Source organism: Stylophora pistillata, chromosome 3 (genome assembly GCF_964205215.1).
Source record: "Stylophora pistillata chromosome 3, jaStyPist1.2, whole genome shotgun sequence".
Classification (NCBI taxonomy): domain Eukaryota; kingdom Metazoa; phylum Cnidaria; class Anthozoa; order Scleractinia; family Pocilloporidae; genus Stylophora; species Stylophora pistillata.
Window position 1 is genome coordinate 7,303,355 of NC_142521.1, and position 13,740 is coordinate 7,317,094.

At 36.6% G+C, this 13,740-nt stretch overlaps 2 protein-coding genes across 4 annotated transcripts; one reads left to right on the plus strand and one right to left on the minus strand.

Moving 5' to 3' along the window:
• The first annotated feature begins 105 nt into the window (after positions 1 to 105).
• Positions 106 to 5,110, plus strand: LOC148734342 (uncharacterized). Its single transcript, XM_088752766.1, has 5 exons — positions 106 to 133; positions 3,017 to 3,259; positions 3,904 to 4,152; positions 4,418 to 4,541; positions 5,035 to 5,110. The coding sequence occupies exons 1-5, from the start codon at positions 106 to 108 to the stop codon at positions 5,108 to 5,110; spliced, it is 720 nt and encodes a 239-aa protein (XP_088608892.1).
• A 1,570-nt stretch (positions 5,111 to 6,680) lies between these two features.
• On the minus strand, positions 6,681 to 9,887 carry LOC148734343 (uncharacterized). Of its 3 annotated transcripts, none has more exons than XM_088754992.1 (7): positions 9,725 to 9,887; positions 8,974 to 9,070; positions 8,532 to 8,729; positions 7,992 to 8,145; positions 7,791 to 7,897; positions 7,190 to 7,552; positions 6,681 to 6,958 (listed from the first exon to the last, which is right to left on the minus strand). In XM_088754992.1, exons 4-7 carry the CDS (start codon positions 8,028 to 8,030, stop codon positions 6,841 to 6,843), a joined length of 627 nt encoding a protein of 208 aa, XP_088611118.1. In that variant the 5' UTR covers positions 8,031 to 8,145; positions 8,532 to 8,729; positions 8,974 to 9,070; positions 9,725 to 9,887; the 3' UTR covers positions 6,681 to 6,840. The 3 variants fall into 3 exon arrangements, with proteins under 3 accessions (XP_088611118.1, XP_088611119.1, XP_088611120.1); XM_088754993.1 differs by lacking the exon at positions 9,725 to 9,887 and adding an exon at positions 9,549 to 9,622; XM_088754994.1 differs by lacking the exons at positions 7,992 to 8,145; positions 9,725 to 9,887 and having other exon boundaries at positions 8,974 to 9,540.
• Positions 9,888 to 13,740: the final 3,853 nt, after the last annotated feature.

The following is a 13,740-nucleotide window of genomic DNA, read 5'->3' on the forward strand; positions in this document are numbered from 1 at the left end:
AAACATACCAAATGAAATTCAGAGGGGTGTTTTTATCGCTGAAACCACACTGAGTATCTCTAGAAACACTTGGTGCTTACTTTGCGTAAGAAGGAACCGGTCGAGATGACATGTACAATTGCCTCGAGTAGAGGTAAGGATTTTAAATAATTTACAAGTATTTCTTAAGACGCTGAAAAATTGAATCGTATTTGTTTCCTCTTCCTTACTATTTTAATCTCTATTGATTGTTTGATTAATTACAGAAATTACCTCGAAACTCGCATTTTCGTTTACTAATAAAATGAATTACAGAGAAATTAAAAGATGTGAACTCTGCAACAGCATTGCGTGTCGTTCTCCTCATAAGGATATCTGCTGCTCGTTCAAAACTATAGTAAGAGTACACTGTGACTTCGGTAGACGATCCAGAAAACGGGAAACAGTAATTAGACCTCTTCTTTACTGTTCAAAGCGGATTGAGAGCAATTCCGCTAGTCTCGGTTTCTCCGTGCCAAAAGACGAAGTTGGCCTAGTTCTTAGCCGAGCAGCCATATTCTCTCCTCCTGCTGACACACATTCCATGACAATTTGTCCCTCGCTTAGTGCAAAGCTTGGTTTGGGGTGAACGACAGGCTCTAGTTCGAGGCGCAGAGTTCCTTCTGATATATCAAACCATGCTCAATAATATATCGCCATATGATGCGTTGATTGGCTTTGGACTTCTATAAGAAGTAGTCATTCACTTCTTAAATTTATTACCTTGGAAGGAAAGATTTAAGGAGACAGGTACAACATGGGTTTGTTTACTTTCTTTTTTCTGGTTCAATCTAGATGTCAATCTTTTCCCGATGGGAGTGAACATTCTGGTCTGATCAGACAACAGGCTTATGTTAAATTTTTCATTACGCATCAGCCACGCTCTATAATATTTCGCCATATAATGCATTGATGGCTCTGGACCCGACCATATTTGAGGGGGATAGATCACTACTTGGCTACCTTCTTGGGCAAGAATACTAAATAACTAACTAGTTGAGTTGATTTTTCAAAGCCACTGTTTCCAAAATGCAAGTATTTCATGTAGGTATACCGACTCCACTCGAGTCTGCTGTGTCAGCTGGTGCAATGATTACTCGAAGCGTTTCTTGAGTTCCGAGATACGCAGAAATGGTTTCATTTCCAGAAAAATGTGGGTGTGAAAAATGTGAACGTGCTACCTGGGTCGTAGTCTTACTACTGGCACGAATAACTTAACAAGGCACAGTAGCCTCTGGAGAAGAAGTAGTATAAATATAAAGCTGTTGAACGTTGGCTTTTACAAACATTTCAGCGAAAGTTGTAGTTTTCCAGGTTTGACCCTTATAAAACTTCCTTTAAATAAACAAATATTCAAGCACTACACTTTTGTTTATCGCACATCTGCAGTGATGTATGATGGGCTATACCCTTGGCAGATCTTTCGCTCTTTTTTGTCCTAAAATGAGCTTTATCCCCCGAAGTACCATGAACCATTCAATTATGATACATTAAGTTCTGATCGGAGTTAGATAATTGTTTGCTCCTGTTTCGTATATGTAACATACGACCTTAGTTCCTGTAGCCACGTGCTTCATAGTCCAATGTTTTAATTTTACGTTTTATTTCAGTAGACCTCATTTTGAATTTATTAGCGTTATTCTACACGCGAGAAACATGTTTCTGAACTAGCAACATTCTGCTTACATTTGGTTCACGGTTCGGTTGTAGACTTATAATTAAACAAAAATCTGCTACGCGAAGTATTTCAACGAAATGAGAAAAGAGAAACCGCGAGATACGCTTTGTAGACAATCATTATCAGGATGTGTTGACTATCCTGCCAAGTTCTATTGCTATTGAGGGAGTAATGCAACAATTTTAGGACTGCAACCCCCTTTTGTGATACAACAATCATTGACGAGAAGATGATATTATGTTAAATAAGCTGTAGATTGGATGTAAAATGCGAAACAATTGAGTTTGCGTGTGAATGTACATTTTCGAACAACTGATGGCACCGTCAAATCAGCTCATTTAATCCAACTTTAAAATTTGATTAAATCGCACTGAATCATTTCCCCAAAAAATCCTCTGGAGAACAAAAAGAACCACACTGCGCCTTCAAAAAGCCAGATTTTCAGGGGATTATTTTTATAGCACATAGTTAAATAACGGGTTACTTTTCACCTATTTTTAATAGTTGTTAGGAGAAGGTCGGTTAAATTCAATTAGATTGTGTAAATAAACAATCAAGAATTGCTCAAATTGCTGTCAACATATGCACTGATGTTGTTTTTCAAGATTTGGTAGTTTTCATCGGTTCAAGTGTTTCCAATTCGTGGCGTGACGCTCCGAGATTTGTCTGAAATTTTGAACTTCAAAAGCGGCATTTGGTCAAAATTCAGTTATTATCGATTTTCTCGAAAATAAATCGATATTCAGCCAAACAAAGTATGCAGTGCTTTGTTTCACCATAAGGCCTCCTAACTGGAGAATATGAGCCGAATCGATTTTTTGGCTGTTGCCAGCAAATTTTGATCATTGGTAACATTCGCTCTTAAGGTAGATTCAGCTGTCTTCTGTATCTCACTAGTATACATGTATTTGGGTACTTTGTCTCGACTGAGTCTCGCCAAAATGCAAACCATAGCTCCACCAAACTCGCCTGATTAGTTCGTCGGGATCAATTTCAAGACTTCTATTCAGGTATCCGTGGAAGTGATTTAAACCTCGCTCATAGTTGGCGCTGTATCTGTATCGTTAATTCCGTTAAATCTCCTAATCTTTGGGTTTGGCTTTATCTCGTATACAACCGCCTGGCCGAGGAAGGTCTGGGTTCGAGGCTAGATCTGAGTGTATGGTGCTGTAAGGTACATAAATCAATATAAATCAAATCAAAATATCTGTATAAACAAAATACTTCAATGAGTCATGTAAATGACTCATTATCTTCTTTTCTTTTGGGAGAGGTAGCAGAGTGACTCTTGCCACACTTATTTTATTCTTTTGCATGTAGGGGCTATAGTACTCCAAGAACACCTTCAACTCCAAGCACACCTTCAACTCCAAGCACACCTTCAACTCCAAGCACACCTTCAACTGGATGTCTCACAGTTTGATTCAAATCAACTCTTGCAAGCTCCAGAAGGACATTATGTTGAACTGAACTTTACCCTGGAAACTTGGCATCCGGCACCATGTATTTATGGTGAATACCTAGAGATTCGTGATGGATACAACGAGTCTGCCAATCTTCTTGGTATATTTTGTGGACCTTCAATTAATGGTATTGTGCGATCCAATGGACAGAACTTGTGGTTGAGAAAATCTGATTATTTTTGGTACCATTTCAAGGTTTCATACAGTAATAAAACAGCTAATATAACAGGCGAGTGCTGTCTTGGTGAAATTGTACCTTAAAAATATATGTTTAACACGTTTATTTAACAATAACAATAACAATAAATCCTTATTCCCCTGGCTCCGCAGATAGCAGTGCTAATCGAGGCGGGCCAGGATAATCAGTAAAAGAAGAGGAAAATACACACAGTTTAAACTACAGATGAATAAATAGATGGTAAATACAAATTAAGCCTACGGAAACAACTATGTGGTTAATTCAAGTTGACAGCGCATTATGTTGTGAGTGAATACATAAGATAAAATGGATAAGATAGGATGGGCGAGACAAAGGTGATAGCTATTAAGAGTATTTACTAACTTTAGAGATTATCGATTCTAAATCTTCGTAGGAGTCTTCAAATTCTAATATATTGAACAAGATCGTACGAATTTTATATCGCTCTCTTTTAGAGATGCTCGGGGATGATTAGAAGTTGCTGTGCAAATAATCCACCCACTTAAAATTCTTTTCCAATTTTTATGTATTTTGTTTTTCTGCAGTCAAGCCTAACCTTGATAAAGTACCATATACGCAGTTCGTAATTTTCAACCAAAACTCGTCTCTATGGTGTCCGGCGCAAGGCGCACCCGCACCGGTCATTGTTTGGAGAAAGAACGGCAAAGAAGTACAGAACAGTACGAGTGTCACCTATCAGCTGACCAACGTGGAAGAAAACAATGACAGGTATAGCTGTGAGGTCAACCGACAGGATGGATTTGACAAGAGAGAAATCAATGTTACCATAGAAAGTGAGTTGAGATGACTCAGTCTGAATAGGACGAAACCTACCTGCCGAATTAGAACTTTCATTTTTATGATGAGTTTCAATAAATCGTAAGCCTTTTGATCTAGGCTAAGCTTAAATTTTTCCTAATTTAGCTGTGTCTGAGAGTTCTACGTCTACGGGGATGGACCATTTCCTTTCCAGGGATCTTATATAAATTCATCTGTGATTAGCACCCACGATAACTTCCCGTTACACGAGAACAAAATTTTCTTCGTTTCTTTTGCCAGAGTGCCCAAATCCTTGCCGATGCACCAGTACCTATAGGGTCGTGGATACGGTTACCCAAATTGACTGCAAAGGAAGACAACTCCACTCCATTCCAGAGAATGTGCCACTTTCCGCTGCAAAATTGTAAGCATTGTGTTTTCTATCGTCAAGGGAGGATGTATTCTTTGATCGTCTTGTCTTATCGTTCGGGTGAGGATAATCCTAAAAAGGACTGTAGTCGATGTTAGTCTGGAATTAATCATCAGCTTCAAGTAAAGAAAGTTCGTTATTCGAACTTTTATTTTTTTAATTCGACAAAATTGATACGCCAGTTTTGCGTCATGTCATCGACTGTGTGACGCAAGCAGCAAAACTTATTTGCAATTGGTTAGTTAATCTGTCGGTAAAGTAAGAACATGTTTCGCCATGTTTTCAGTTCCTCACATGTTTGATACAAGTAACCGCTGGCCAGTGGGTTCAGTAATAAACTGATTGCCAGGATAAACATGGAAGTAACTGTAACACTACGACAGGCCCAACGTTTTCCTTGACAAGCAAACTCGTCGACAATATTGATGTTCTGTTTTAGAAACAAATTTTTATAAGAACCAAAATTCTGGGTGATTCCCTCTCGTAGGAATCTTAGCGACAACATGATTAAGGAGCTGCCAGCAAGAATCTTTGAAGACAACATCAAGCTGACCATCCTGTAAGTAACTAATTCATAAGTCAGTTCATGTTTGATCCTCATATATTAAACCGATTTTTTTATGTTTACCAGATTTGTGCTTTAGTTTCGAAATCAAAAAAATTTGAACAATTGAAACTGTTCAATAAGACTTCGTGGACACTATCAACGAATGGGTGTTACAGCTTTGAACACAAGCTTACAATACGTATACACGAGCACTTTCCTGCTCCCTACGTCCTTCAGGTGTTCAATAAGACGTCCTCCAGCTGTTCAATAGGGAGCTTAAGCAACCACGACGAAAGGGACGACGACGACGTCAAGTAATCTCGAAGGGTCTGGAACGAGGACGTCGTTTTTAGCGGGAAAATGAAACTTAAGCAGTGAAGTTGCTCAAGGACGACGACGTCTGAAATCTTGTTTATTCTCGCTTCGTCAGTTTAAGAAGTGACATCGTTCATAGACGTCCAAAACCTTCTTCTTCTCACTCATGGATCAAATTGCCACATATATATCGAAAGTTCGAGTGTAGGTTATTCAATTCTTGAACATCAACAATCCAAGGAATTATTAAGCTTTAGCTTTATTTACAATAATTTACACATCGCAAAAGTTTAAAATATCAAATTTTACGCAAGTTGTTTGAGGTTTAAATTCAGTTCTAAGTGTTGCTGATATAAACAAACCTATTTTGCACAAGGTTTGTCTGATTTTCAACATGCTTTAGCCTGTTATGTTCTACCTTTGATGCTCCTTCCTTTGGCGAGCAAACGACGTAAGTCTGTCAATTTAATCAATGCTAGCTAGCGATCGGCACAGATAGCAGCCCTTGCGAAATGGTTTGCTAACTTTCTAGGATTCCTAGGAATTTCCTAGGAGTAAGTGGAATTTTCCTAAAAAAAATTTAAGCTCTCTAGAGATGTGAACAAACATTACTAGGTTCCTAAGAATTTCCTAGGAAATTCCTAGGAATCATTACAGGTAGAATTTACATAAAAAAAATAGATTCTTGATCCTTGGGAAATTATTAGGAATTTACTAGGAAAAATGATCTTTTAAAATAAACCCTCGATTCTTAAGAATTTTACTCATAAGTTTGTTTTTTGAGAGAAAAAAATGCCATTTGAGATGTTTAAAAAAGTCACTACTTGCAATATATCAAACAATTTTTTTTTGTGTGTTATAATTTATAACTCATTAAATTTTTCTGCAGATATTCTCTAAGCTTATAAAATTTCCAATAAAACATTTTTTTTTTATCCTTTAATTGCATTTCACAATGAATAGAAATAAAAAATTACAGGAGTAAAGAATACAAGGAGAAAACTAAATCAAATGCAATTTAAGTGGGATTTTTGATCCATGTGTTTGGTGCTCCAGTCAGAAAATAAAAAGTGCTCTGCTGCAAGGACAATGACTCTGGCCACACTGAAATACAAGGTTATATCAACCTGAGGCATCCCTGCAAAATGGTTTATCACAATGTGCAAGATTCAGCCAACACAGTTTTCCACTGTCTGCTCCTGATTTATTCTAATTATATGGTGAATTATAAATACTTGCCATTTAAACTCAAGTTCAATATAGATACAGTATCAACTAAAGTATCAATTTATTTGCCAGATTAGAATATTTCATACAGAAAGCTTAGGAACACATCTTTACTTAAATATCATGGCAAGGCAGTCTTATCTGAAGCAATGGGAAATTTCAAATCTGGCATATTGAGACTTGAAAAGTTAGATTTTCTTATATCTAACCACAGACACCATTAAAGTTTGGAAATCTTATTATAACATGGTTTCTGGAGTTGCCATTTAGAAGCATAATCTTCTCCAAAATCTCAGTGACATTCTTTGCTTTCAGGTCAGACCTAAAACATTAAGAATAAGAAATATTAATGTGGTAAACAGATGTTCAGAGCTTCTATTGCCAAACTCTATATATGCAAGATTCTGATCCAAACCTATTCAAAGGTTGATTTGATTATGGTACATTCTCTCAACATCTTATCACTGCCCATAACAATCCAAAGAATGAATAGATACTGAAATTATTAAATTCCAGGATTTGGCATCTTTTAGATGCTACTGTAGAAACTCACCTATCACTTTTAACTCGTACTGCATGCAATCCCACATCATTAAAGAAGAATAGTTTATTTGAATCAACTTCGATTTCCTTGAAAATGGCAAGCACCTTCCCAGACTTCTTCTCCCATACAAAGAACTCTATCCCACCAAGAGTGTTGTCAGTGAACTGTACGACACAGGCGTTGCGTTTAACCATCCTTGTGTATTGCTTTGAGAAATATACATGGCCATTTACAACAATCCTGTTTACCATCCAAACAGCATCACTTCCTAGTATTCTGGTGATGGCTTCACCAATTGGCTGTTGTAGGTTTTGTACCTTCTTTGTCCCACCAGCTACTTGACAATCATTTGCCTTCTTCAGGCTTCGAAGTCTAAAATAAGATTTTGTGTGAGTACACAAGTCATTGAAACATACAGAAAAAAGTAATTAAGTTAAATAGCAGATGACAATTTTGATTCTGTATACTTTGGGAAGGCACTTAACTGCATAAAATGATAAAAATGAATGAACAATTATTTGCATTTTAAAATAAGAAGAATATTTTGTGTATATTTTTGCTTTAAAATACTTTTCATGGAGCTGGTAATTTAAAATTTAATCACACTTACTGTCTCTTTGTGCTAAGCATGCACTCAATAAATTGCTTTATTGAGCAGTTTTCCATCAAGTTGACATCACATCTAAGTCGACTTTGTGCATGCAACATCCAGATCAGCTGTTAAAAAAAAAGCAAGAAAGTAAATAACTACAATCATACAAAGATGTATATGTTGAGCACTCCCTACTGTACAAAATAACAGATTAAATACCTGACGACAAACATTTCCTGTTCCATGTGCAAAATCCATCAGGGCCCATTCATATCCTCAAACCCAAAGGTGGACCAGGCCCATAGTGGTCCCCATCCCTCTGCATAGTCAGCAAGATGCTGGCCAGCATTATACACATTTAAGCCACAAGTACCTTCACCAGTAACATATTTTTTTTCAACAATCATGAATTGTATAAATGGGTACTGTTACATGTCGCGACTTAAATTTATATCCATAGTTCATACAAATTTAACCTATTGTCATCACTCTGACAGATGTTTCTAGAATCATGGAATGTTAATTTGTTTATGCAGGAGTCAGTCAAATGTTTTGTTCAAATACGTGTTCAGTGAAGAAATAGAGAGCCATACAGGTTGAACTAAACTTGGCAATCAAATTCTAGGGTTTTTATGCCCAATGGAGTCTTTTTTTGCAAAATATCACAATACATTTATGGTTAATGATCACTGCTGTATTCAAGCTGCTTTGCATTATGTCCTTTAACTGTAAATGTTAGTGTGAAGTAAAACAAATTACCATACAGCTCTGCAAAGTCTTTATAAAACCTCAGAAGTAGATCTCGTGCTCTGCTAAGCTGATTTGGTGTGATAGAATCACCAAGTAGAATATAAATACCCTCAGAGAATTGAGCAAAGTGTTGAAGATAGATATCAGGAAGTATGCCAACTAGGCAGGGTAAAGAATAATACAAGAGCCAAGCCTGAAGTTCTGATGCTGGAAAGAAATCAAGAGTAAATACCATTATTACTGTTTGAACTATCAAAACAAAAAATGCACTCCATTGCAACTGCAATTTACTAATAAATACTTATATGAAACAGATCTCCCATTTGGTAATGCTAAAAAGACATGGTTTAAATGTCTGTCAATTACAAGAGTCCCACATGTTATGTACTGTTATTTGGTTTTAAAACATTGCATACAAACATAGAAATGGTAAATTAAAGTCTCACAGTACCTTTCAAATTTTTAAAATGTTTTTCCATGTCTCTTGGTAGTCTAGCAAGAGTATCTGGAGGCCTCATCTCAAGTAATCGTTTATTTATTCTGTTGAGCTGACACAAAAAGACAATAACCAAACGATTAATAAACACATCAATACAGCCGTATAACGTACGAAGATTGCCTTCAAACAACTTCAATAAAAGAACCACTATCATTTGGGTGTAACAATTTTATTATGGTTATCATCCCATCATTGCACTAAAGGCAGTTATGATCGCGTGTGATTTTGTCGGAATACTTTTTATGGCTGTAAATCTATATCAAATATTTTGAAAATAGATTCGGAAAACCTGACAGGTATTCAAGCTCATGTTAACACACCGATCTGAAGAATTCTTTGTTGTTTAAAGCGTCTCGATTGAAGAACAGCAACACGCAAAATTTTTAAGTAGCAGTAATCCGGAAGTTCCATACACAGCTTTTGACCGAACGCAGAGGTGTATTACACTGCCATTTAACACTTTTCATTCAAAAAAATGATAAACAGCACTCTTTCATAAAATATACTCAAATAAATTTAAACCTTACGTGGTCGCTTTCACCCTTTGACTTGAAATCTGTTGTGCGGAGGAAGGAATATGAGTTGGTGGGTTTTCGAGTTTTATTTGTCTAAAAACTGATCAGGGTGGTTTAAATCAAACGAAGAAGCGAATACAAACTCCAATCGGCCATAGACTGTCTAAAAACTAACCATAAACCCGCACCTTTAGTGAGAAAAACTGCTTTGAAGTTCGGAAGTTCACGACGACGTGAGGCAGGTCCTTCTCAAGTCGTCGACGACAAGACGACGACGGAATTCTTGGTTCGCGCTTGCGCAGTGACGTTTTTGCTACTTCCGGTCGTCGTCCTCCGTTCGTCGTCGTGGTTGCTTAAGCTCCGTAATAAGTCTTCGTGGACAACATCAACGAGTGGGTGTTACAGCTTTGAACACAAGCTTACAATACTTATACACGAGCACTTTCCTGCTCCCTACGTCCTCCAGGCTTTGAGTGTGCCATACTTAACGTCTCGAAACATATCACATGTCCACAACATTTCATCGAAGATGGAAAGAGATTACAAAATATTTCTTGGAAATTAAATTATTAAAAATCTACAGCCGAAAGAAATTGATCACACAACAACGACACGTTATGACATCAGACTTACGACCTAATCCCAGGATGTATTTTCTTGTAGGGACTTGAGTAGCAATGAAATAGAGTATCTACCCTCTGGGTTCCTTAATAACAATACCGAGTTGAAGGGATTGTAAGTACCCAATATGCATTCTCTTGCAAATATCGACATGCAATGGAATGGCTGTAATTGAAAATTCGTGCTATTGTTTACTTTATGTAACAGTGCATAGACTTTCGATCACCTGGAGTCTTTAATAACAACCCCAACTTTACCTTCCTGCTAGTAACAAATTTATAAGGTCATGTTTGATCCCTACCGTAATGTATTATATTGTTCACAGAATTATTCTGTTCAGAATTTTTTAATTCTCGTCGGGTACTTTGCAAGATGGCCTTGGAGCTTAGAGCATGTAATCAATCGAGTAAAGAGTAACAATGGAGGATCTAAGGAATGTCTTAAAGGCATCTTCTCAGTCTAACAAATGAAACTATAGCTATTCTTACTTAAGGTGGTGGTACAAGTGAAAAGTCCCACTCTTATGTACTTTTTGTAACCGTGCATACTTTTTTAACAAATTCAAGTCCATCCACGACCCCCTACTGTGTTTTAATTTTTTTTGGTAGCTCTTTTGATTTTTTTTTTTTAATGTTAGGAACTGGAGATTAGCTGTACGTTATCAAATATTCACATGTAGCAATTGCCCTACTTCTTAAGCGGTTTACTCGCCCGCTGAAATCCTGCATAACTTTTTCGAGCTACTTCTCATCCTCAAAATGAATATATTAACAGTTTATTCTCTCCACACGATTTTGGGGGACAATCAGATACGCTTCCTACCACCTGGAATCTTTAATAACAACCCGAACTTGAACTACCTGTTAGTAACCAATTTACAAGTTCCTGTTTGATCCTTACAAACGGATTATATTGGTCTCCCTAATAACAATACCGAGTTGGTAGAATTGTTAGTAACCAATATCTGTTCTCTTGTGAATATCAACCTGCAAAGTGTTCAGAATTTTTTAAATCTTGTCAAGTACTTTGCAAGACGGCCTTCAAGATTAGAGCGCGTAATTAATCAATCAATTAATAGTAATAATGGAGGAACTAAAGAACGCCTTTAAGGCATCTTCTCACAGGGGCGTAGCTACCTGTACGCAAATACGCAATTGCGTACCTGAAAATAATAATAAAAATAAATAAATAAATAAATAAAATAAAAAAATAAATAAAAAATATATTTCAAATATATTTATATTTATATATATATATTTTTTTTTTTTCAGTCATTTAACTTAGCCTTTTCTTTTACTTATTTTTGTACCTGAACTACAAAATTGTTTTTCCACATTAAGACTCTTGCGCACGCGATTTGAAATAAAAGACACGTGAATCGAAAATGACTTTGATCTTTTTTTTGGGGGGGGGGTGAAGAGGTGAGATGGAAAACCGTGCGTACCTACGGAAAAATCCTGGCTACGCCCCTGTCTCAGTCTAACAAATGAAACCATTCTTACTTAAGGTGGTGGTAAAAGCGAAAAGTCAAGCTTAGAGCATATAGTCAATCAATTAATAGTAAAGGAAAACCTATAGAACTTCTTTAAGGCATCTTTCCAGTCTAATATAGAAAACCTTCCATGTTCTAACATGAGGTGGTGGTAGAAAATGAAAAGTCGCATTCTCTCAGCTACGTGGCTGCCCTTTTTTACCCGTTGGTACATCAGTACCGTAGTTAAAACGTCAATAAGGCTCATACTTTATTGTGTAATAGTTCAACAGAGGTTTCGCCACCTATAGGTTGTTATACCGCAACAAGATCAAGAAACTGTGTAGTGATTTATTAGCCCCACTAGTCAAGCTGGAAATGAAATCATTAAAGATCTACAGCCGTAAGAAATTGATTGCTTAATAACAACTCGTAATGAGATCAGACTTGCGACCTAATTCCAGGATGTATTTTCTTGTAGGGACTTGATTAGCAATGAAATAGAGGATCTACCCTCTGGGTTCCTTAATAACAATACCGAGTTGAAAGAATTGTAAGTACCCAATATACATTCTCTTGCAAATATGGACATGCAATATGTATTCAGAATCTTTTAAATCTCTTCAGATACTGTGCAAGATGGCCTTCAAGCTTAGAGCGTGTAATCAATCAATTAATAGTAAAGGAACACCTATAGCACTTCTTTAAGGAATCTTTCTATTCTAATAAAGAAAAATATGAAAAGTCGCATTCTCCTAGGCTCATCGCTGCCCTTTTTTACCCGATGGTACATCAGTACCGTAGTTAAAACGTCAATAAGGCTTATACTTTATTGTGTAATAGTTGAACAGAGGTTTCACCACCTACAGGTTGTTATACCACAACAAAATTAAGAAACTGTGTAGTGATTTATTAGCCCCACTAGTCAAGCTGGAAATGAAATCATTAAAGATCTACAGCCGTAAGAAATTGATTGCTTAATAAAAGCACGTAATAAGATCAGACTTGCGACCTAATTCCAGGATGTATTTTCTGGTAGGGACTTGAGTAGCAATGAAATAGAGGATCTACCCTCTGGATTCCTTAATAACAACACCGAGTTGAAAGGATTGTAAGTACCCAATATACATTCTCTTGCAAATATGGACATGCAATATGTATTCAGAATCTTTTAAATCTCGTCAAATACTGTGCAAGATGGCCTTCAAGCTTAGAGCGTGTAATCAATCAATTAATAATGAAGGAACACCTATAGCACTTCTTTAAGGCATCTTTCTATTCTAATAAAGAAAAATATGAAAAGTCGCATTCTCTCAGGCTCATCGCTGCCCTTTTTTACCCGATGGTACATCAGTACCGTAGTTAAAACGTCAATAAGGCTCATACGTTATTGTGTAATAGTTAAACAGAGATTTTACCTCTTATAGGTGGCTAGACTACAACAAGATCAAGAAACTGCATGGTGATTTATTAAGTTCATTAGTCAAGCTGGAATGGCTGTAATTGAAACTTCGTACTCTGGCTTACTTTATGTAACAGTGCATAGACTTTCGATCACCTGGACTCTTTAATAACAACCCCAACTTGACCTTCCTGCTAGTAACAAATTTATAAGGTCATGTTTGATCCTTACCGTAATGAATTATATTGTTCACAGAATTATTCTGTTCAGAATTTTTTAATTCTCGTCGAGTACTTTGCAAGATGGCCCTGGAGCTTAGAGCATGTAATCAATCAATTCATTATATAGTAACAATGGAGGATCTAAGGAATGTCTTAAAGGCATCTTCTCAGTCTAACAAATGAAACTATAGCAATTCTTACTTAAGGTGGTGGTAAAAAGCGAAAAGTCAAGCTTAGAGCATATAATCAACCAATTAATAGTAAAGGAAAACCTATAGAACTTCTTTAAGGCATCTTTCCAGTCTAATATAGAAAACCATCCATATTCTAACATGATGTGGTGGTAGAAATGAAAAATCGCATTCTCTCAGGTACGTGGCTGCCCTTTTTTACCCGTTGGTGCATCAGTACCGTAGTTAAAACGTCAATAAGGCTCATACTTTATTATGTAATAGTTGAACAGAGGTTTCATCACCTATAGGTTGTTAT